Source organism: Temnothorax longispinosus, chromosome 3 (assembly GCF_030848805.1).
Source record: "Temnothorax longispinosus isolate EJ_2023e chromosome 3, Tlon_JGU_v1, whole genome shotgun sequence".
NCBI lineage: Eukaryota > Metazoa > Arthropoda > Insecta > Hymenoptera > Formicidae > Temnothorax > Temnothorax longispinosus.
In genome coordinates this window covers 24,299,623-24,318,859 of record NC_092360.1, presented here as the reverse complement: position 1 = coordinate 24,318,859, position 19,237 = coordinate 24,299,623, and the positions used below count along the sequence as shown (strand labels likewise).

Below are 19,237 nucleotides of genomic sequence, written 5' to 3'. Positions count from 1 at the left end.
GCAATAGACACTCGTGCCTCGTGCTCCGATTCCTGATCCTGATTCCTCATTCCTCCGAATGCTCCGATGTTGCTCACAGTTAACATAACTTCTTGGAGATGAATTACAATAGGCAATTCCACGTCAAATCTTTCTACATCATTTAAATTTACGAAACGACAGATTCTGCTCAGTTTCTGCAGTCAATCTGCTATTATATCAATATAATTTCGATAGAATGCTAGCAGAAATATATAACAGAATTTTATCAGCAGATTCTATTATATATTTCTGCTAGCATTCCACCGACAATTTGCAGACACTTTCGAAATTTGTTCTCGGCAGACCCCAGGTAGCAATTAATGTCTAAAAGACATCATAAAGACATCTTTAAGATTTCTGGCATCTTAAAAGACATCTTTATGATGTCTTTTAGACATTAATGCTACCTGGGGATTTGGCTATCGGTGTCGGTAATATATCATAACTCAAAGCGCACGCTGAAGCAACAAAAAAGGCTTACTACGTCTATTAGTAGACCGGATCTTAACGGATCGCGTGTACGGGAAAGCGTCGTTGAGGAGCCCGCGAGCGAATCGCTTGACGACATTGGCGTAACGTATACGGAATTGCGGATGTCATTGCGATTTCGGCGGAAATAGCCGGCGCGTCACGGTGCTTACCGCGTCGCATAATAATCGCGCATCCAACGATTGCCAATCGGGACGGAAGAAAGCCGGCAGCCGGCGGCGGTCGGTATATTTAGCATTTATTAGCGTTTCGAAGTCGCAGATTTCACGGGACGCGACCGTCGGCGTAGAGCCGGTAGAGCATGCTGCGCGCTGCGTGCGTCTCCCTACCACGCGGTCTACGCGCCTGACCCACTCGCGCTCGCGCTCGCCGATTATGCAATTGACCCGTAATATTTCGCGATCGCGGCTCCGATGTCGTTTGCGAATGAGGAGAGTCGCGCATTGTTGATCGCGCGTGTATCGTGTATGCGCGGAACGCGCGACGGTGAACACGTGTTATTGAGACGCAAGGATCCATCGGTACGCGTGTGTGTGGGTACATATATGTACTTGATCCCTGCTTTTTGTTGCAAAAGTCACTTATCACTGTCCGACACGGGAATAATTCTTTCGCGGAAGAGAAAAAAAAACATCTTATGATAGTTAAAGTGATTTTACATCCTTAATACAGCACATTATCTAATCGTATTTACTCAATCTTTGCCTCCCCGTGTGTACATTCTTTTTTTACCAGCTTACTTTATTTATATCCTTATCAGTTTGATATTGCTTTCAGATTGATACTGCGGATGTTAGATGCAGAAGATAATTGCTGGGTGACAAACCGTGAGTGTCAATGAAATCTCTTTTAAAGGAGTGAGAATTGAGACAAATGTATTAATTAATGTATTTTCTATTATTTTGCAGAGAATGGCCGGTGCTGTATACGTGATAGGAATTTTGCTGTTGGGAGGAGCAGCAGCTTGGACCACTGACATTATACCTGATATAACTGTACATATGAATCAAGTGATATCTGTGCCGTTCAGCATACATAATGTCAGTTCGCCCAATCCACAAGCATGGACTGTTAGCGCAGATCATCATATTGCAATACCGAGTTACCAAGTGACAACGTTAAACAAAACTTCTTTCAACGGTGTTTTAAATATCACTGGCGTATTCCTTGGTAGGACGAAATTAACGTTTACTCTGGCAGAAACGACGGTAAGTGCTGAGTGAACACTCAATTTTGTTGCAATGTTTTTGAGAATAACTAAGGGGTTTCTCTTTTTTGTAGGATATTTTTTCAGAAAACAGTCAGGAAGTGTCTCTTATTACCGTAACACGAGAGGAACGCACAATAGACTCTATATTTACTGCCAGTGTAGCAATACTTGTATCCATCTTGTATATTAATTTTGGCTGTGCCATGGATTGGAGTGTATGCCGCGATACATTAAGAAGACCGATAGGTCCAGCCATAGGTTTCTTCTGCCAGTTTCTGATCATGCCAGTGGTAAATCTCCTTATCCGTAAACATACTATAGATGCAATATATCTATAGAGTATCTAATAATAGGTGTAAAAAGTCCTTTACCGTTTTGCGATTTTCACGACCAAGATCTACACCGATCAATAAAGGACTTTCCTATTCAGTTTAACCTCCTTTACCTGACTTGTGGTCAGTGTTACACCTATTATTAGTCACCTTGTATAGATATTGTACTTTGTATTTCGCATGCTTTTTTGTCAATCAGATTTCTGGCGATCCTAATTTTATGTTGTTTCCAGTTAAGTTTTCTCATTGGACATCTTTTATTTCCTGATCGTCCCGAACTGCAAATAGGCATGTTCTTCACAGGAATAAGTCCAAGCGGTGGCGCTTCCAACATGTGGACACTGCTACTTGATGGCAATCTAAATCTTTCAATCACCATGACCACTATATGTACCATTGCTGCATTTGGTAAGTAAAATATATGACATGAAAACATTTCTTGTACAATATTCCATTAAATTTTGTTACTCTTCATAGGAATGATGCCGTTTTGGGTCTTTACGTTGGGCAGATATATTTTCGCACAAGGAGAAATTGCAGTTCCCTATCGTCACATCGGCACGTTCGTGATCGGTCTCATAATTCCACTGGCCATAGGATTTTTCATTCAAAAAAGGTTTCCAAGGGTATCGAAGATATTGGTCCGAATAATGAAACCTTTCTCTATGGTCTTAATTTTATTCATCATTATATTCGCTATCACGACTAATCTATATATATTCAAGTTGTTTTCGTGGGAGGTAAGTCCACATCTTTCTTAGAAATTCATGAAAGAGACATAAGAATGTAATTTTATTTTATTTTTTTAAATCGCAGATTATAATTGCGGGAATGAGTCTACCTTGGTTGGGCTTTACGTTTGGCTTTATAATAGCGTATATCTGCAAACAATCTCAAGCTGATATACGGGCGATTGCTATTGAAACTGGCATTCAAAACACGGGCGTGGCCATCTTTTTGTTACGATTTACATTGAAGCCACCCTCTGACGACCTAACTACTGGTGAGTCTATACGAATATACATATATGTGTATTACCTTAATCGTCTAACAAAATGTTTTCTTTTTTAGTGGTTCCTGTAGCTACTGCGATGATGACGCCAGTACCATTAACAATTTTATTTATAATAAAATTGATTTATCGATACAGACAGAAAACAAAAGCAAAAGTAACATTAGATCCTGTTCCGTCATTAGAAAAGCTCCAACAAACGGATATTTCTACCATCACACAGTTAAATGAATCTAGATTGATTGATCGTGCACACACAGAATAATGGGTGCGTTCAACAGAACAAATCGTTTAGTAGCACGTGAACGTCATTACGTATTAATTTTTTAATTCTTACTTTTTAGAACCAACAAATCAACGTAGAATAAGACAGTTGATAAGACAACTCAGCAGTTGTTCTGTTGAACGCGGCTAATGATGTCTTGGATCTGCATTAATGACATATAAGGAAGAGCTATATATATTTTTTATATATTTCATATATTAATGTTAAAAATCTAAATTTTAGTAAGGATAGGATGGTTGTGGATCATATCATATAATTATATATAAAAATGTCTATGTCTACCGTTACTGTCGAACAATACTGTTGCAACAGTATTGTTGTTGAGATTGTTGAGATGTATTTTTTACGCCGATGATACTTATTAATTATAATAGTAATTCGATTTATTTAGATACAGCGAGGAACGGTTGTTAGCGAACAAAAGTATTTGTTAATCATTTTATAAGTATTGAAAATCTCGTCTGCATTTATATATTTTATTTTTTAATGCGGAAAAAATTAAAAAATTGTACTTTTCTAAGCTTATCTTTTATTACCTGACTGAATACCTGATGGAAGACTAGTTTTAAAGGCAGAATTTGTATAGAAGCGAAAGTTTTAATTCAAAATACACCATTAAACGTGTAAATTTCAACGAAAACAGATTCAGAAAATATATCTGTCGTTGGTAGAGAGAAATCTATTTCAAAAGTTCGCGCCCGTCGGTATCAGCGCCATCATCTGACAAGCTGAATATAGCAACGTTTTACTCGGCCAGTGTGTGTGACAAGTTAGAAAATCCCTCGTGATTCCTCGCGCCAATGGACGCGTTCAGCAGACACAACTGTTGCACAACTGTTGAGTTCGTCTTATCAACACTCTGCGTTGCGTGGTTGGTTCTAAAAGTAAAGCCTTGTGTCCACGATACTAGAAATCGCTCCGAGATTTTGGACGGAGAAAAAATTGACCAATCACATTTCAACAATTCGGCATTTGACCATTGCGATTGGTTAATTCTTTCTCTGTCCGAGATCTCGGAGCGATTTCTAGCATCGTGGACACAAGGCGAGCCAATCACGTGTTCGATTGCTACTGAGCTGCTTGGTCTGTTGAACGCGACCAATGTAAAGCCCCTTGCACAATAGGCGATAGCGATAGCGATGGCGATAACGACAACGACAAGGTTGCCGACAAAGCTATACCTTTGTCGGCAACTTTGTCGCTGTCGCTATCGCTATCGCTATCGCCTATTGTGCAAGGGGCTTAAGGTTATTCTACATAGAAGTCGTAGTCGTGAGTTGTAAGAAATTGACCAATCACATTCGAAGTTGAGGAGAATATTCAATCTGTGATTGGTCAATTTCTTACAACTCACGACTACGACTTCTATGTAGAATAACCTTTAACTGAACGATACATAATTTGATACGTTTTATAATTATATAAACAAAACCTTCACTCCTTCAATGGGAGGAATGTCCGCGCTTTCTCGCAAGAGATTTTGTTGCGCAACAAAACATTAATCGTCAAACTTATTCTCATTCATTTGCGAGATGAAAATTAACGCTCCGCGTCACTATCATAGAGGTGTAGTATTATTATCATTGGGCGCGTTCAGCAGACCAAGCCGCTCAGTAGCAGTCGAATGTGCGTGGCTCTTATGCTGGGTCTACAATGCGAGTCGCAAAGTCGTGAGTCGCAAGAATTGACCAATCACAGTCGATTATTCTCCTCAAATTCGACTGTGATTGGTCAATTCTTGCGACTCACGACTTTGCGACTCGCATTGTAGACCCAGCATTACTTTTAGAACCAACCACGCAATGCAGAGTGTTGATAAGACGAACTCAACAGTTGTGTCTGCTGAACGCGGTCGATTACTTCCTGAAATCTCGATGCATATGCAGCAATGGCCGCGTTCAGCAGACACAACTGTTGACTTCGTCTTATCAACAATCTGCGTTGATTGGTGGGTTCTAAAAGTAAGAGCCAATCGCGTTCGATTGCTACTGAGCGGCTTGGTCTGCTGAACGCGGCCAATAATAATTTGTCATCATTTTGGCCCATTTATTATTCTTTACAGATTGAAGACATATCCCGTGAACGAATTAAATTAATTTAATCCCCTTTTATAATCGCGGGAGAATTTCCTATACTGTGCTTTCGATTCGTCAAACAACAAACAACTCGTCCCCTCGAACTCGCCACTCGCCACGGGCGTCGCGGTCGCGGCAATCGAGCGCGCGGTGATGTTGGCCGCCCTGCACTTGCTCCGTCGCCGCCCGTTCTTGTCGCTAACTTCAGTGCGTGTGAGATTTCAGTTTACAGCCGAGCCAGCGGAGGTCCGAGTTCGAGGAGACTTGGTGGTGCGAAGTTGTGAAGCGAGCGCGAGTGATTCGGACTTTTGTGGTTTTGCGTTGACCGAAGATGCGATCTGATCACGTCTGCCGACGACACGTAGATTGGTAGCCGCGATCAAGCGTATTCCTGGCCTAGGTGCCACGATTGTGACGCGCGCATTCCCGCAAACGAGAACGAAAGAGTAAAAGAGGTAGGGAGAGAAAGAGAGAGAGTGAGAGAGAGAGAGAGAGGAGAGTGAGAAAAACGAGCGAGGGACGGAGCGGAGCATGCGACCGCGCCTCTGCGACGTTACTCGGCGTGTCGATGAGGATGGGAAGTGCGCCGCCGCCGTTGCCGCCGACGACGACGAGGACGAGGGACAAAAGTGAGTCAGGGATAACGTCGTTGCGGTACGTCGTGCGGTGCTGCATCATCATCGCTTAGGAATGGTATCGCCGTCCAAGCACCAATACCAGCAGCAGCAGCAGCAGCAACAACAACAGCAGCAGCAACTCAGACAGCCGTCGAGAGAGAACAAGTTCGATCCGCGACAAACCGGACAAACGCCAGGTAGGCCTTTCGACCGCGTAATTCCCGCATTGCATAATAACCCGCGCCGGCCGTTAATGGACACTGCGTAGAGACGTTTACTCGGTTTGTGTTTAACACGCGTTTTACTTGCCTGTCTCTCGCTCTCTCTCTCTCTCTCTCTACCCACATACACACGTAGACACACACACACAAACACACACGCACACATATGCATAAACATATGCCGAGGGAGCGTTCAGTGATCCCTGAGAGTGCTCGGAGTATCTTCGGCGAAGAGACGATCGTTGTATACATATGTACTGTCACTGAGAAACTCGAGTTGTTTTACAGAAGATCGAGATGCCTTCCGAATCTGTGTTAGCTTGGACGCCACGTGCAAATAGCGAAATCTTCGCCGATGATGGAACGAGTACTCTGAACGATCACCAGCGTTCCCTTCGCTGTACAGTCCAAATACTAATGACGATTCGTTTTGTATATCCCGTCTTGTAATACGTTCTCTGGATGTGAGTAACAAGACTGTTATTATTGCTTGATTAGAGGCCGCACCAATTTGTCTGTATCATGTGATTTGTACAGCGGTTGGTACGAATGCGAGACAGCAGCTGAGATACGATAAGCGCGAATCCTCTCCCGGTCTCCCCCGTGACGCGTTCGTCGAAAAAACAAAAAGTTATACAAGTCCGCGAAAAAGAGAAAAACCTTTCCGATGATCTTATACACTTTAACACCTATCGTCAATCGATTCATTCGGGATCGGCAATCGAATAGCTTTGTCACGCCTCGTCGCGCCTACACACAGGTGTGACAAACGATCGTTGCCCACCACTGATCGCAGCGTGCAAAAATAAGTAAGGTTTTTAAAACTTCTTTTGTAGATATTCGTATACGAAGGGGCCCGCAACCTTTGGGAGAGAAGTCATTCTATTTGGACATAAAGAACCATGCCGTTGCGGCCAAGCTAGAGGCACAGATCAGGGAGTTGGGTGGTGTGAGTTGCATTTCATCTCCTTGCTTGCGCGATGCTGCGTTAGAGAGGCCCGCAGCCCGGAGCCCGCGGTTCCCGCTTCGTTTCTCGCCGCTTATCGATTTGTCAGAGCGTTTTGGTGTATTTCGGGCGAGTGTGCGAGCCCCCCTCTCACTTTCTCTACCTGCCTCTTTCTCTCTTCTTCCCCTCCTCCCCCTCGGCCCGCTCGCCCTCTCTCTCTCTCTCTCCCTCTCCCCCCTCTCTCTGTTCTTCTCTTCCCGCCATTTTCGATCACTATGCCTACGGCCGCTTCGACGTAACGCCCGCTCGCTCCCCTACAGAGAGCGCACACACGCACACACACATACATGTACGTATATAAACGCTCACGCGTGCGCGCACGAAAAAGGAAAAAAAAATTCGAATCTCCATCTCTCGCGACCGATGCGCTCTCCGGCCATTCAAATCGACCTCGTTGCCACGCGATCGTGCTTGTGAGTACGCGCGCGATTATCGAACTGCCGGAACACGGCAAACTCGGTCCCGAAAAATTCCGCTCGCGGACTGGGTCATCCGCTGATAAATTTGTCCTCTGATGGAAAACTAGATTTTGAGATCACGCATTCGTCGGTATCTTCGGCAACTGAAAGGAAGTCGTTTTATTCCTCTATTGTATATGTGCAGTAATGGAATTAATATTAATACAGATAATATATATTACGCCAAAGAATATTTATAAGGAAATTGCCGGTAGACGATTGTTTTAACTTTGCTTCGAGAGATAATCGCGATTGCCGTTTTATTTTTGCTTCTATTTTGTAACTAGGTCGCGAGCCAATACGCAACGGCAATCTCCAATAGAAAAAAATACGTTTGTTATACCGAAGTTGCGCTATAATTTCTCCTCGGTTCGATACGTTCGATTAATTCCTCGCGATCCTGACGATGCTTCAATTCATACATACCATTTTTAAGACGTCTATCAATTATATCATACACGGGGTATATTGCTACATAAATATTCTACCAAGATAAAAAATTTCTCTTTCCACAAACGGTACCGAAACAGTTTTCCATAAAACATTAGCCTACTCGCGCCGCGCTCGTCCTCGATCATGTGATCCGCGCGAGTCGCGCTAAGTTGTCTCCAACCATCTCCCCAGTCCCCCCGCTCTTCCTCCTTTTTTTTTCTTTTTCTCCGGAGGCGATGCTCGTCTTGCTCGGAAGGTTCGGAGCGCGCGGAGCTAGGAAAAAAAAAGGGACGGACGATCCCGACGCTCTCTCGGGCTGACCCTCGCGGCTCGCAGACGTGACCGAGCGTTGCGCGCGAGGAAGCGGGTTTCCGTGCGTCCGCGCCGGCCGTGGTTCTTCTCGCCGCGCGAGGCCGCGTCGTTGCCACGCCGCGTCGCGCCGCGCGGGGGCTACGCCCTAAATTCGAGCCGCTCTCGGCAACGTTTGCGCCGCTTTAGCGACGACGAACGCGCGACGTATTCACCGTCTCGGGAGCCGCGCGCGCCTCGGCGGACGCGACCCCGATCGAACGATTTTTCTGTTGACAAACAATTCCCGCGGCGAGCCTCTCGCGTCCCGCGCCATCTTCAGAGCGGTCCGCGAAACTCGCGACTTCGAAAAGGGGCCGGGGGAGGGGAGGGCGGAAGAAAAAAAGAAAAGAAAAAACCGGGAAGCGATATTGCGAGGCGAAAAATTTGCGCGTCGCACCGGATGAAGGGTAGATAGTACGTTCCTGTATGCGGGCCGGTTATTTAGCGGCGTAATATCGGACAATGAGTAGAAAATTCTCTTCGGAGAGAGATTGGAAGGGAAAACTTGAAAAGTAGAGATTTCGCGGTTAATATAACACGCTCTAGAGACGCGTGACTAAATTTCGTGCGCGCTCTAAACGTGCCGGAATATTTTTTAATCGATACAACGATATGTCTCACTTGACATTACACATTTACGAGTTCCGTATCGGTTTTTTACTGCCTTAACTTTCAGCGGTTTAACCGGACGAACGAGCCAATTCCTCGCGGCGCGGAGCGGAAGGGCACGGATACAAAGTCGCCTCGCAACGGGGCCTATTAATAGAGCAGCTGTCAAACCGCGGCGTGCGTCGAATCGTCGTCGTTGAACGGAGCAGAGCGGAGATCCGTCATTGCCGTCGCCGTCGTCGGTCGTCGTTATCTGTTGACAAACAAATCGCGAGGTCGCGAGCAACCGGCGCGCGTCGCGCCATCTGCACCCGCGCGCCGCGAGAAATTCATCTGCCGTACGGTGCGCGCGGGTGTGCGCGAAAATTTCGAAAAGCAGAGCCAGGGTGAGGGGGGGCGACGCGACGGCGACGGCATTGGCGGCGCGCCCGACGACGCGAACGGACGGGACGGGAGTCGCGCGCGTGTCCTCGCCGTCGACGTCGGGCGCGAGAGGAGCGGACGCGCGCGCCGTCTCCAGGCCCCCGTGCCAAGCTGCTAACGGCGAATAGCCATTTTGTGCGTGACAGTTGTCCGCCGCGGGGGCCAGCAGTCGTAGCGAGCGCGAGTGGAGTCGCGTCGCGTCCCGTGTCCCGTGTCCCGTGGCTCATTCCGCCCGGCCGTGCTCCCGTCCTCTCCTCCTCGAACGTAGCTTTGTCGGGTCTCGTCGAGACGCGGCGTCTTCCCAACGTGCCTGGCGTAGGGTCGCCCCGCGATAATCGGCGAGCCGCCGCCGAAGCGAAGCGGAGCGGAGTGAAGCGGAGCAGAGAGCGGTCGGTCGCTTGACAGGCGGCGAACGCTCGTGACTTTCGAGGACGCGTCCTCGGTCCTCGCCCGACTCTCGGTCGCTACGCGTCGGATGCGCCTTCGTCGCCGCTCACGCCGGGGGCCGCCGCTCCACGTGTTGTCTCCTCGCGTCTACCTCCCGGTGCCTTGGACGAGGGACAGCTGGCGGCCGACGCGCCGCGTCGTATTATTAGAACAACGCTATGCGACCGGTGGCGGGTGGCGAGTCGCGGCGTCCGCTACATGAAGACCAGTCGTGACGGCACGCGCGCGCCTACCCGGCCGAATCGCCTTCCTCGGCGTAACGGTCGGCCTCCGTTGTCACCGTCACCGTCACCGCCGCGGACGCGGACGCTCGAGGAAAGCCGCGAAATCACTTGACGTCAGCGTAACACGATGTGAGCCAACCCATCTCGGGCTCGCTCGCGCATCACACCAGCACACGTACGTGTGCACTGTTGGTACGTCGCGCGCGCGACGGCGACGTTTTGCTCGTTGCGCAAACGATAAACTTCCTCGAAAGTCGGACTGTCTCTGTCGCACGCACACTCGCGAAGGTCTCCTTTGTCCGCGTTGGAGAAGCTCGAGAAGCCCAGAGAGAAGCCCCGCGTTTCCCTCGGAAAGTATGCGATCTTGATATGTTGGTTGATCACTTGTGTCGTACGCTTGTGTGTGTGCTCACCTCTCTGCTTTTTGCCAGCTTTGCATTTTTTCCCCCTTGTCCGACCGTTCTTTCAACTTGCTGTCCTTTGTTTCTAGGAGGTCGAATTGTTTCTAGTGCGCAGTGTGAATCTTGTAGCCAGTGATAGAGTAGATAAGGCAGGTCACACAAACTTCGAGATACATAGATGGGCTTGCGGCGTCAGTGGTGGCAGTGGAGGACCTCGCTCCCTGAAAAGCGTCGAAGTCCCGACTCCTACACCCCCGACGCCGTTATTGAGTTCTGAATGCCCCTCGTCCAATTCTACTCTGCGGGGTCAAACTACCCAAAGATCTGTAAGTAGGAAAGATGAAAGTGAACGAGTTGTGTCAAGCTTGCAATGTATCGCATAGAAACTGTGTTTGGTGCTGTTAATATCGTGATTAAGAAATCAATGTTATTATCTATCGCTTTGTTCCTGTGCATCCTCTCGATATTCCCTTATCTTTTGTGAAAGAAAAAAATTTATGTAACGTAAAATTTCCCGGTATAGTAGATTTGCAAATCGGTAACGCGACAGTACGATAATTTCGAAATTGTTTTATGTATCCAACTCAATAGAAATCGCGGGTGGATGCAATGTTGGAACGTGCTCTGACGCAACCACAACAGTGTTTCGTGGATCCGCTAAACAACGCCCACAGTTGGGGAATTCCTATCTGGACGACGGATAAGTTTCAGACTTGGCTCGACAAGATCTATGAATCTATCAAGAATACTTCTAACTTGAAACAAATCAATCAACATAGCTCGACGAAAGTCAAGCATTTGAAAAGACCATACGTGAAATTTGACTCTATCCACAGGTAATCGTCGTTAGTGATGTTACGCAGCATTCTAATTTCACGTATATCTGTCCACTTGTGTGAAATTATCTCCCATGTTACGTTCCTATTTATAGAGCTGCCAGACCAGTGTTCCTGGAATTATCATCGTGGCCCACGTTAAACTTCGACGGTGATCCTGGTTCGTGTCCTTTCGACGCAAAGAAGCAGGAGAAACGAGAAAGCAAATTGACGAACAAAGAGGTCAAGGAGAATAAGAGGGATATTGAATCTATAAATAAAGCGGAGGTGCATCATTCGCTACTATATAAAACATAGCATATTGATGATAAGCAAGTAAAAATATTTAATCGAATTTCTACGTTAAGAAGGTCATGGGCAATTTTTTTTCGAATGGACAGGGTAAAGAAATGACTCGGAGACCCCGTGCCACCGCTGCACGTGCCCGCAGAACGGAACAGCTGGTCGCTGGCTATTGCGAAATTTGTCGTGTTCATTATGACGATTTGTCGAAGCATGTGCAAAGCGAGCAGCATCTGAACTTTGTGGGGAACGACGACAATTTTTTGTCGTTGGATACATTGATCAACGGAGGCGCCAACGTGGAGGCGTTCTTAAAATTAAACAGATCAAATATTGAGTAAGTATTCGAAAATAAAATCTTATACATAATTCTCTTCTTTAATTTCATCGATATTTAATATTTAATATTTGTTGAATATAGAAATTATCCACGTTCGTGTCGATATCCATGTGTAAAAAATTATCGTTAGCATTTCGCCCATTTGCCAATTCGATTTATTTCTGTCCGTTGTTTCGTAGGAAAGACTGTGACTTATTCCCCAATGGAGATGGCAATCTTCATAACGTAGTACTGCCCGAGGAGAAAGTTAACAAGAACACCAAGACTTTAAGTAACTATACTGTTGAGGATATAAAAATGGTGAATGGTGCGCGCAGGAACCTTAATCTAAAGTTAAGCTCGCCGCATAATCTGCGTACTCGTACGAAACACGAGAGCGGGCATCTCCTCAGGTCAAAGGGCAGTCCGTGGCACGAAGTCGACAAGAGTGATAAATTGTATGACAAATTGGATGGTTTTACCATCAAGAAGCGCTCGAAAGGTACTATCTGGATCGAGGAGGATGACCCGGACGAGAAATACACGGAGGATATCCTGAAGGGACCCAAGCAGGAAGACTACAAACTCAGACCTTTCGCGAACAATATCGAGTTTTACAACAGTAAGGAAGATAATATCAATAATAAGCACAGTAATCTGGATCCACCAAAGTTGCAATCGATGATCGTACATAGAAATGCGCAAAATGGTATTATAAATTCGCGTCACATATCGGAGGATCCAGATTATCTCAATAACAAGAACGAATGTAACGGTGATGAAAACGCGAGAATTTTAGAGTGTGCGGTAAAAGAAGTCGACGTAGTCGACAATAGTTACATTGTGGGAAGTTGCAAAGACGATCCGTTTCAGAGAGACAATTGTGCGTTGCAAGCGGACAAGGTGACGATAGACCCGAGAAAATTTTCGTTGAGTGATGCGAACGAGATCATTTGCAACGGGCATAACGACAAGAGTGAACAGAGGGACTTGAAAGTGTCGCAAGGAGAGAATACTCGGCACGTGAAGCCTAAGCATCCGCGCGTGAATCGGAGGGGCGGCAGAAATATTAGAGGTCGATATCGACATCGACTATCGGTGGAAGAACGTTTGATAGAGGACAATCGTGCCTACTACAAAGTGGAAGTGTTGGGCAATAAGCTGCGATCAAGTGCGGTGCCAGGCGGCAATTCGCAGCACGCGGCATCGAAAGATGGCATCGAGGACGAGGAGAAGAAGGAGGCGCCGTCGAACGAAAAGCCAGTGGTAGTGCGGTTTAAACGCGTGAGGAAATCGGAATTGTCATTGTTGAGCGACGAGGCGGAGTCCTTTATGTTCGGCGAGCCAAAACGAGACGATTCCAGCGAGCAAACCAGCGATGGTGAGCAAAGTAGTGTGCTGCCCAGAGAGACGGACAGCGAGGCCAACGAGAATGTCAATTCATCCATGTCACCGAATTCGTCGTTAAATTCCAGTCCCATTAAGCAGGAGATTATCGAAGAGGATTCGCAGGATTCCGTGCACCTGGGCAGAGCAAGGAAGAGAAGACGTACACAGGCCGAAGCGTTCATCAAGGACAATACCGACTACTACAAGTTCGAAACGCCTGGCAGCAGGCTAAGGTACCAGGCTCCATTGACCGGTATCAAGGACACTGCCGTGGATGGCGGTAGGGAACACGGAACGACGAAGAAATCAGCACATGAACCGGAAGATTGCAAGCTGCAAGCCGAAAACGTTGTCGAGAAAATTTATCCGTCCAAGCCGTCGGCAGAGATCGAGAAGATGCAGTTTTCCTTCGAGTCGGTACCCAAGTCCGAGCCGTGGTATCAAACGTATCAACGTCAGGACACGGGCGCCGAGTTTTGGCATTGCTTTAGCGAGTGCGACGCGATGAAGCCTTTTCTCCTGCCGTACGAGATCGAGAACTTCCATGAGACGCTGTTGAAGGCACAGAGCAGAATCGACAGCGGCAGGAGAAGAGGCCGCGGTCGCGGTGTAGGTTCCATGGGACGTTCGCCAAGGAAGAGCCCGCGTTGTCACGCATCCACGTTAGCTATTATGTCCACCATAATCCGCAAAAGGGAACAGCAGTCGTCGACTCTACCTACGATAGAAGAGTCGCCGCCCGTCAAATCGCGCGTGAACACCCCCAAGCTCGAACAAAAGCCAGATCTCAAATTGGACGTGGACGAGGAGATAAAAGAGATGGCGAAGACGATCGATGAGATGTTAAGCACAAAAAATATGACCGAGTTGGACGATTCGTTTGAACCTGATTTGGATTTGGCGCAGGATGGTTTTTGTGATACGAACTTGCCGAAGGGCGCACCACCGAATCTATTGGAGTTGCTCGACAACTGTCAAGACATCACCAACTGTCTGGAGAACAACTCGTCGTGCGCTAGTTCGGAATGTGGTGAGGCAAGCACGGACATTCCGCTGAAACGACGGAAACGAAGAAAAAATCGGACCGGCTGGCCAGTTGGTAACAAGATGAAGAAAAAAATACAAGCAAACAGCAAGATCTTGGCGGACTGCGACCGGGAATCGTTGGCAGAGAAGAGACTCTATTCTGATGGCGGTTTTGCCGGACGTCGCACGCTGGATACGGCCACCAGATTGCCGGAGGGAGCTGATTCTCAGGCGTCGAACATCACGTTGCCGACGGCTGCAGAACGACTGGGTGTCAATCAGAAAAGCAACGATGACGCTTCGTTGGAAACCTGCACCACGTCTCACAAATCGTATCCCGAGGCGCCCGGGAAGAGAAACAGAAGCATAGAGGCTACCAGCAATGACAACACGGGCCTATCAGTGTGTACGGATAACTACATAGAGTCCGTCTCGGAAAATGCGTGCGACGATGGGACGAATAAGACTCATCTGTCGAACAAAGATTATCCATGTAAAAAATCTCCCCTGTCGGAGATTGAGGAGGTCATGGAGAACGATTCGGGCAACGATGAGAATCACGAGAACCAGAAGAACCTGTTCGGCAGGAAAGATGTCAACGCGATCGCCGAGAACTTGGTCGCGAAGTCATCGCCCATCAGGAAGCAACGGCAGCGCGACGTCACCGTCACCAACGCCGATGGCTGCGAGCCGCGGGACACGGAAATCGAGAATCAGAATAATGTACAGTTGCAGTGTAAAAAGGAGGAGACCGGTATAGTTCCTAAGAAACACCACAATTCTAGTTCCGAGTTATCGCCGAAGCGGCAGCTGCGCGGTGGCAATTGCGAGGAGAACTCGTCCGACACGGGGGAATTGTTGAAACGTCGTCACAGTATAATGTTCGCCGCGACGAGGCGCGGTCGGATAGGCTCGCGGAAACGGATCTACTCGAGAAAACGTCAACCGAGAACGGCCGTTACCCGCAACAACGTTAATCTATCGTCGCCTGATCGCGTCGGGATGATATACGAGGTCGAGAATTGTAAAAAGGATGCCTACTTGAGTATTACGCCGTGTAACAAGAAACAGCCACCAGGTTCCGGGGTGCGCGGCAGCGTGAAGCGCAAAAGCGAAGCCATCTCGTCGTCGGACAACATCCAGGAGTCGTCCGATCCGACGATAGACCACGTGTCGGAACGCGTCAGTCCGTCGATAATATCGTCCACCGAGCTCGAGCAGCGTCGTTCGAGCATCGAGTTCCAGCCGGTCGTACGGATGATGAAGCTCGACGATCAGGTGGACATGGATCACAATATATTGTCGACAGTGACGGTGGCGAGCAACCGGCGGTTGAGAAGTTCCGGCAGCTCGCCGCGATCGAACCCCAAACCGCCGAGAAAACGCGTCAAGTCCGGCCGCGGACACTTCGGCCGGTGGTTGAAGAGCAGCTGAAAACCTGGAGAACGGAGACGCGGAAGAAAGAGGCTGCACTTCGGCTTAGATTTCAACGATGGTGGTCAGTTATCGATCTCGCGATCCGATATCCCATTCCGCCACAGTGTACATTGTGTATAAAAATATTATTTGTGTACGTAGAATAGTATTTAACATCATAGTATTATACATACATATATATATATCTTTCTCTCTCTTTAGTGATACCATTCTACTTAGTAACGTTCTTTCAGGTGGTTAGTTTTAACACTCCCCACCCGGTATGTCCCACTGTGTACATTCTTTAGATGCGGTCGTTGTATTCTCAGAGACGGAGCAGTTACATCTTTTTTTTACTAGTACCATGTCGTTCCTCATTTTTTTATTTCTTTTTCTCTTCCGTCATATTATGTAAACGAAAATTGTGTACCATTTTTAATAACAGTCGTTTCATTCAGATCACGATTAAGGATTATATTTCTATTTAGAGTATATTACATTTTAGAGTACGCAAGACTGCATACAGCTTTATAACATTGTAATCACATACATACCACACATACACATACATACAGAAACACATACACACATTTCTGTTACATTGTGTATATTATTGAAGGTAATAATCTTTATTTTCGATTCCCCAGTATATCCAAATACATTATTTCAAGCAGAATTGCTGTAAGTCGCTCATGAGTTCAGAAAGAGAAATTATTATTAAAGATATGCAAATTTTCCATTAAAAATCATTTTATTGCACCTCCTTGTAATCCCAAATAATCTTCCTTAGATTAAATTACCAATAAGTTCAACTAACTCTGGTCTAATTTTAGATTGTTTTTTATCTTAATTATAATTTCAGAGACCAATTAACCAGCTAATAAAAATTATTAGTCCTAAAGTAAAACGGAGCTTTTGTACTTCTGGAGAACGATCAAGTATCTCACAATCTAAATTCATTGACTTTGATGGATTTAATTGGTTAGCATTAATAAGTCTCTTGTGTCTGTCTCGTGTATAAATTTTATTTACTTCTAAAACTAAAATCAGGTTAGAATGTAAATTCTAAAGGTAATTTACACGAAACAACTTGCGTCACGTCAAGCCTTCGCGTTCGCGAAACGCTTTCTTCATTTCGTTCAGTTTCCTTCTTTTGTAGTCTTGTCGCGTCTGCTGCTTTTCCTCGAGGGCACGTATCTGCGCCTCGACGGAGCGCTCTTTGTTCAGCAAGTTGTCAAGCTTTGTCACCAGGAGTTCGCGCGCACGTTTCTTATTGTCCCACTGGCTCCTCGTCTCGTGGCATCTGACAACGAGCCCCGTGGGCTTGTGCTTCAATAAGACCGCATTGTTCGTCTTGTTCGTCGCCTGGCCACCCGGACCGCTGCCGCGGATGAACTGCTCCTCAAGGTCAGCCTCGTCCAGCTTGGGAACGTTCGAGTAATCGAGATAACGCTTGAACGACTTATTGCGAACTTGTACGCTTTCACAATTAATCGCGACACCTAAGGACTGAAGGAACTTGTCGCGGCTGCCCAACGAACAAATGCCATTGTGGATTTTTAAACACGTCAACACGGACCTCGCTGACATGACTCTTCCTTTGTCTTCATAAGTCTTTTGGTGCAGCAAAATGATATCTATACCACTTTCCTAGCTTCCAAGAGTTTCATACCCTTCTGTGAAAGGAGAAATAAAGAAATTATTAGTCCTAAATGATCAACAGGGAACTTTTAGAGATTACATAACGCCATACATAATGCAATCAAAATTTAAACACTGGAAAAGAAATTAAGCATTGTAAATATATATGTATGACATTTAATTTTTCTTTTTCTAGTTTTAAATTTAGACTACATATACACATAAATATATATGTATAACAAAAATATAATCTTTAATATGCAGATAAGGTAGATTACATAAACATAACAAAGAAAAATTAATCTTGCTCTTATATGCCGAATACACGTCCACGAATTTTAACTTTTCTTCAGATTAACGTAGCGCCTTCAACCTCTCTCCGGAATCCGGAATTATTTAACACGTAGTACACTTGAAATAAATATTGAAACCACAGTTTATAGGTTAGAAACAATGAGAGGTTATAAGCGGTACGCTACTCGCATTTCGATACGCAGCGTGATTACCTTCAATTGGAAGTCTATCGTCGCTTCGTCGGACAGATTTTTGTTATTCCTGAAAGCCGTCTGGATCCTGTAGCGAAAATACTTCTTATTTGTGAGCCTCAAAGTTTCGCCGTATCTCAGAATGTCCTTGTAAAGTCTTAGGACAGCTTGTCGGCTCATCGCGACTTGTCGGAATCAACTGAATTGACTGGATGACTAGACATATATCCAAAATGAGATATTATTATCGCGCTTTGAATCGATTCGCATAATGCTAGAAATATACCGTTTTTCACGCCACGCGGACCACGCAGGGATATTGCACGGCAGTTGAGAACATGCGCGGCACTGGTGATAGTGGTGATACGCGGCGACATCAACGAGCTGGCGTTTTTTTTTTTTTTTTCCAATATAGATCAGCTGACGGGAGTATTTAAAGGGCCATCTACAATGAGTCGCAGTTGCAAGAGTCGTAAGAAATTGACCAATCATAGTTCATTATTCTTCGACCGCAAGGAGAATAATGGACTGTGATTGGTCAATTTCTTACGACTCTTACAACTGCGACTCATTGGCCGCGTTCAGCAGACACAACTGTTGAGTGTCGTCTTATCAACGCGCTACGTTGATTTGTTGGGTCTAAAAGTAAGAGCCAATCACGTTCGATTGCTACTGAGCGGTTTGTTCTGCTGATTGAAGCAAGGTTTTATTTCAACGATAAATTGTCCTAATAATATTAAGTTCACTCCTTTTTATAAAGGAACTTGAGAAAAGGGAGGTTCATTGTTTCGCATAATTACTTAATATACAATTTATTAGGTCCTGATAACAGTGATAATTATTAGTTAAAATTAAAATTCTAAATTTAATTTTATATGACCAAATTTCTTGAAAGGAGATTTTGCAAAGTGTCTACTATAAATTTTGTCTGTAAAATGACAGCAAAAATATAATCAAAGTATGATGGTTGACTGTAAAACCCGAGCAAAATCTGTCATTCTATAATTGTTTAAATAATATATTCTATTTAAACGGTTATGAAATAACAGATCTTGTCTGGTTTCTACTGTTAATCTGCTATCAGATTATGTTAATAAGTTCTACCGGTAAAATACATGCTTGCTGAAATATTCCATTTGAATCTGCAGGCAAACTGCTACCATATTGTTAACATTTTGCTCACTGTGAATCAAGTAGATTTGTTGAACTGAAATGCATGGATATATAAT

At 45.7% G+C, this 19,237-nt stretch overlaps 4 protein-coding genes across 10 annotated transcripts; 2 read left to right on the top strand and 2 right to left on the bottom strand.

Moving 5' to 3' along the window:
* Positions 1-856: 856 nt before the first annotated feature.
* On the top strand, positions 857-3,870 carry LOC139809936 (ileal sodium/bile acid cotransporter-like). 4 transcript variants are annotated; one of them, XM_071773232.1, is made up of 9 exons: positions 857-1,031; positions 1,288-1,337; positions 1,419-1,718; positions 1,792-2,010; positions 2,286-2,460; positions 2,530-2,792; positions 2,869-3,055; positions 3,124-3,332; positions 3,409-3,870. In XM_071773232.1, the coding sequence occupies exons 3-8, from the start codon at positions 1,422-1,424 to the stop codon at positions 3,327-3,329; spliced, it is 1,347 nt and encodes a 448-aa protein (XP_071629333.1). In that variant the 5' UTR covers positions 857-1,031; positions 1,288-1,337; positions 1,419-1,421; the 3' UTR covers positions 3,330-3,332; positions 3,409-3,870. The 4 variants fall into 4 exon arrangements, with proteins under 4 accessions (XP_071629333.1, XP_071629334.1, XP_071629335.1 ...); XM_071773233.1 differs by having other exon boundaries at positions 857-1,043; XM_071773234.1 differs by having other exon boundaries at positions 857-1,047.
* Positions 3,871-5,611: 1,741 nt separating this feature from the next.
* On the top strand, positions 5,612-16,631 carry LOC139810411 (uncharacterized). Of its 2 annotated transcripts, XM_071773940.1 has the most exons (7): positions 5,612-6,239; positions 7,100-7,212; positions 10,704-10,940; positions 11,206-11,450; positions 11,546-11,717; positions 11,831-12,069; positions 12,252-16,631. In XM_071773940.1, the coding sequence occupies exons 1-7, from the start codon at positions 6,116-6,118 to the stop codon at positions 15,898-15,900; spliced, it is 4,779 nt and encodes a 1,592-aa protein (XP_071630041.1). In that variant the 5' UTR covers positions 5,612-6,115; the 3' UTR covers positions 15,901-16,631. The 2 variants fall into 2 exon arrangements, with proteins under 2 accessions (XP_071630041.1, XP_071630042.1); XM_071773941.1 differs by lacking the exons at positions 5,612-6,239; positions 7,100-7,212 and adding an exon at positions 9,551-10,567.
* A 251-nt stretch (positions 16,632-16,882) lies between these two features.
* LOC139810414 (mitochondrial translation release factor in rescue) lies at positions 16,883-17,472 on the bottom strand. The gene has a single exon (XM_071773945.1). The coding sequence runs from the start codon at positions 17,470-17,472 to the stop codon at positions 16,978-16,980; it is 495 nt and encodes a 164-aa protein (XP_071630046.1). The 3' UTR covers positions 16,883-16,977.
* Positions 17,418-18,478, bottom strand: LOC139810416 (mitochondrial ribosome and complex I assembly factor AltMIEF1-like). 3 transcript variants are annotated; one of them, XM_071773947.1, is made up of 3 exons: positions 18,295-18,427; positions 18,030-18,224; positions 17,418-17,558 (listed from the first exon to the last, which is right to left on the bottom strand). In XM_071773947.1, the coding sequence occupies exons 2-3, from the start codon at positions 18,186-18,188 to the stop codon at positions 17,520-17,522; spliced, it is 198 nt and encodes a 65-aa protein (XP_071630048.1). In that variant the 5' UTR covers positions 18,189-18,224; positions 18,295-18,427; the 3' UTR covers positions 17,418-17,519. The 3 variants fall into 3 exon arrangements, with proteins under 3 accessions (XP_071630048.1, XP_071630047.1, XP_071630049.1); XM_071773946.1 differs by having other exon boundaries at positions 18,030-18,376; XM_071773948.1 differs by lacking the exon at positions 17,418-17,558 and adding an exon at positions 17,589-17,934 and having other exon boundaries at positions 18,030-18,478.
* Positions 18,479-19,237: the final 759 nt, after the last annotated feature.

What these genes read in the sequence shown, in the direction of transcription:
- LOC139809936 (XM_071773232.1), top strand. Translation starts at nt 1,422, where the DNA reads ATGGCCGGTGCTGTATACGTGATAGGAATTTTGCTGTTGGGAGGAGCA. An exon ending in TTACTCTGGCAGAAACGACG is followed by an intron (nt 1,719 to 1,791) that starts GTAAGTGCTGAG and finishes TCTTTTTTGTAG; the next exon opens with GATATTTTTTCAGAAAACAG. An exon ending in CTCTGACGACCTAACTACTG is followed by an intron (nt 3,056 to 3,123) that starts GTGAGTCTATAC and finishes TTTCTTTTTTAG; the next exon opens with TGGTTCCTGTAGCTACTGCG.
- LOC139810411 (XM_071773940.1), top strand. Translation starts at nt 6,116, where the DNA reads ATGGTATCGCCGTCCAAGCACCAATACCAGCAGCAGCAGCAGCAGCAA. An exon ending in AGATCAGGGAGTTGGGTGGT is followed by an intron (nt 7,213 to 10,703) that starts GTGAGTTGCATT and finishes CTTTGTTTCTAG; the next exon opens with GAGGTCGAATTGTTTCTAGT. An exon ending in TTAAACAGATCAAATATTGA is followed by an intron (nt 12,070 to 12,251) that starts GTAAGTATTCGA and finishes GTTGTTTCGTAG; the next exon opens with GAAAGACTGTGACTTATTCC.
- LOC139810414 (XM_071773945.1), bottom strand. Translation starts at nt 17,472, where the DNA reads ATGTCAGCGAGGTCCGTGTTGACGTGTTTAAAAATCCACAATGGCATT.
- LOC139810416 (XM_071773947.1), bottom strand. Translation starts at nt 18,188, where the DNA reads ATGAGCCGACAAGCTGTCCTAAGACTTTACAAGGACATTCTGAGATAC. An exon ending in CGATAGACTTCCAATTGAAG is followed by an intron (nt 17,559 to 18,029) that starts GTAATCACGCTG and finishes CTCCTTTCACAG; the next exon opens with AAGGGTATGAAACTCTTGGA.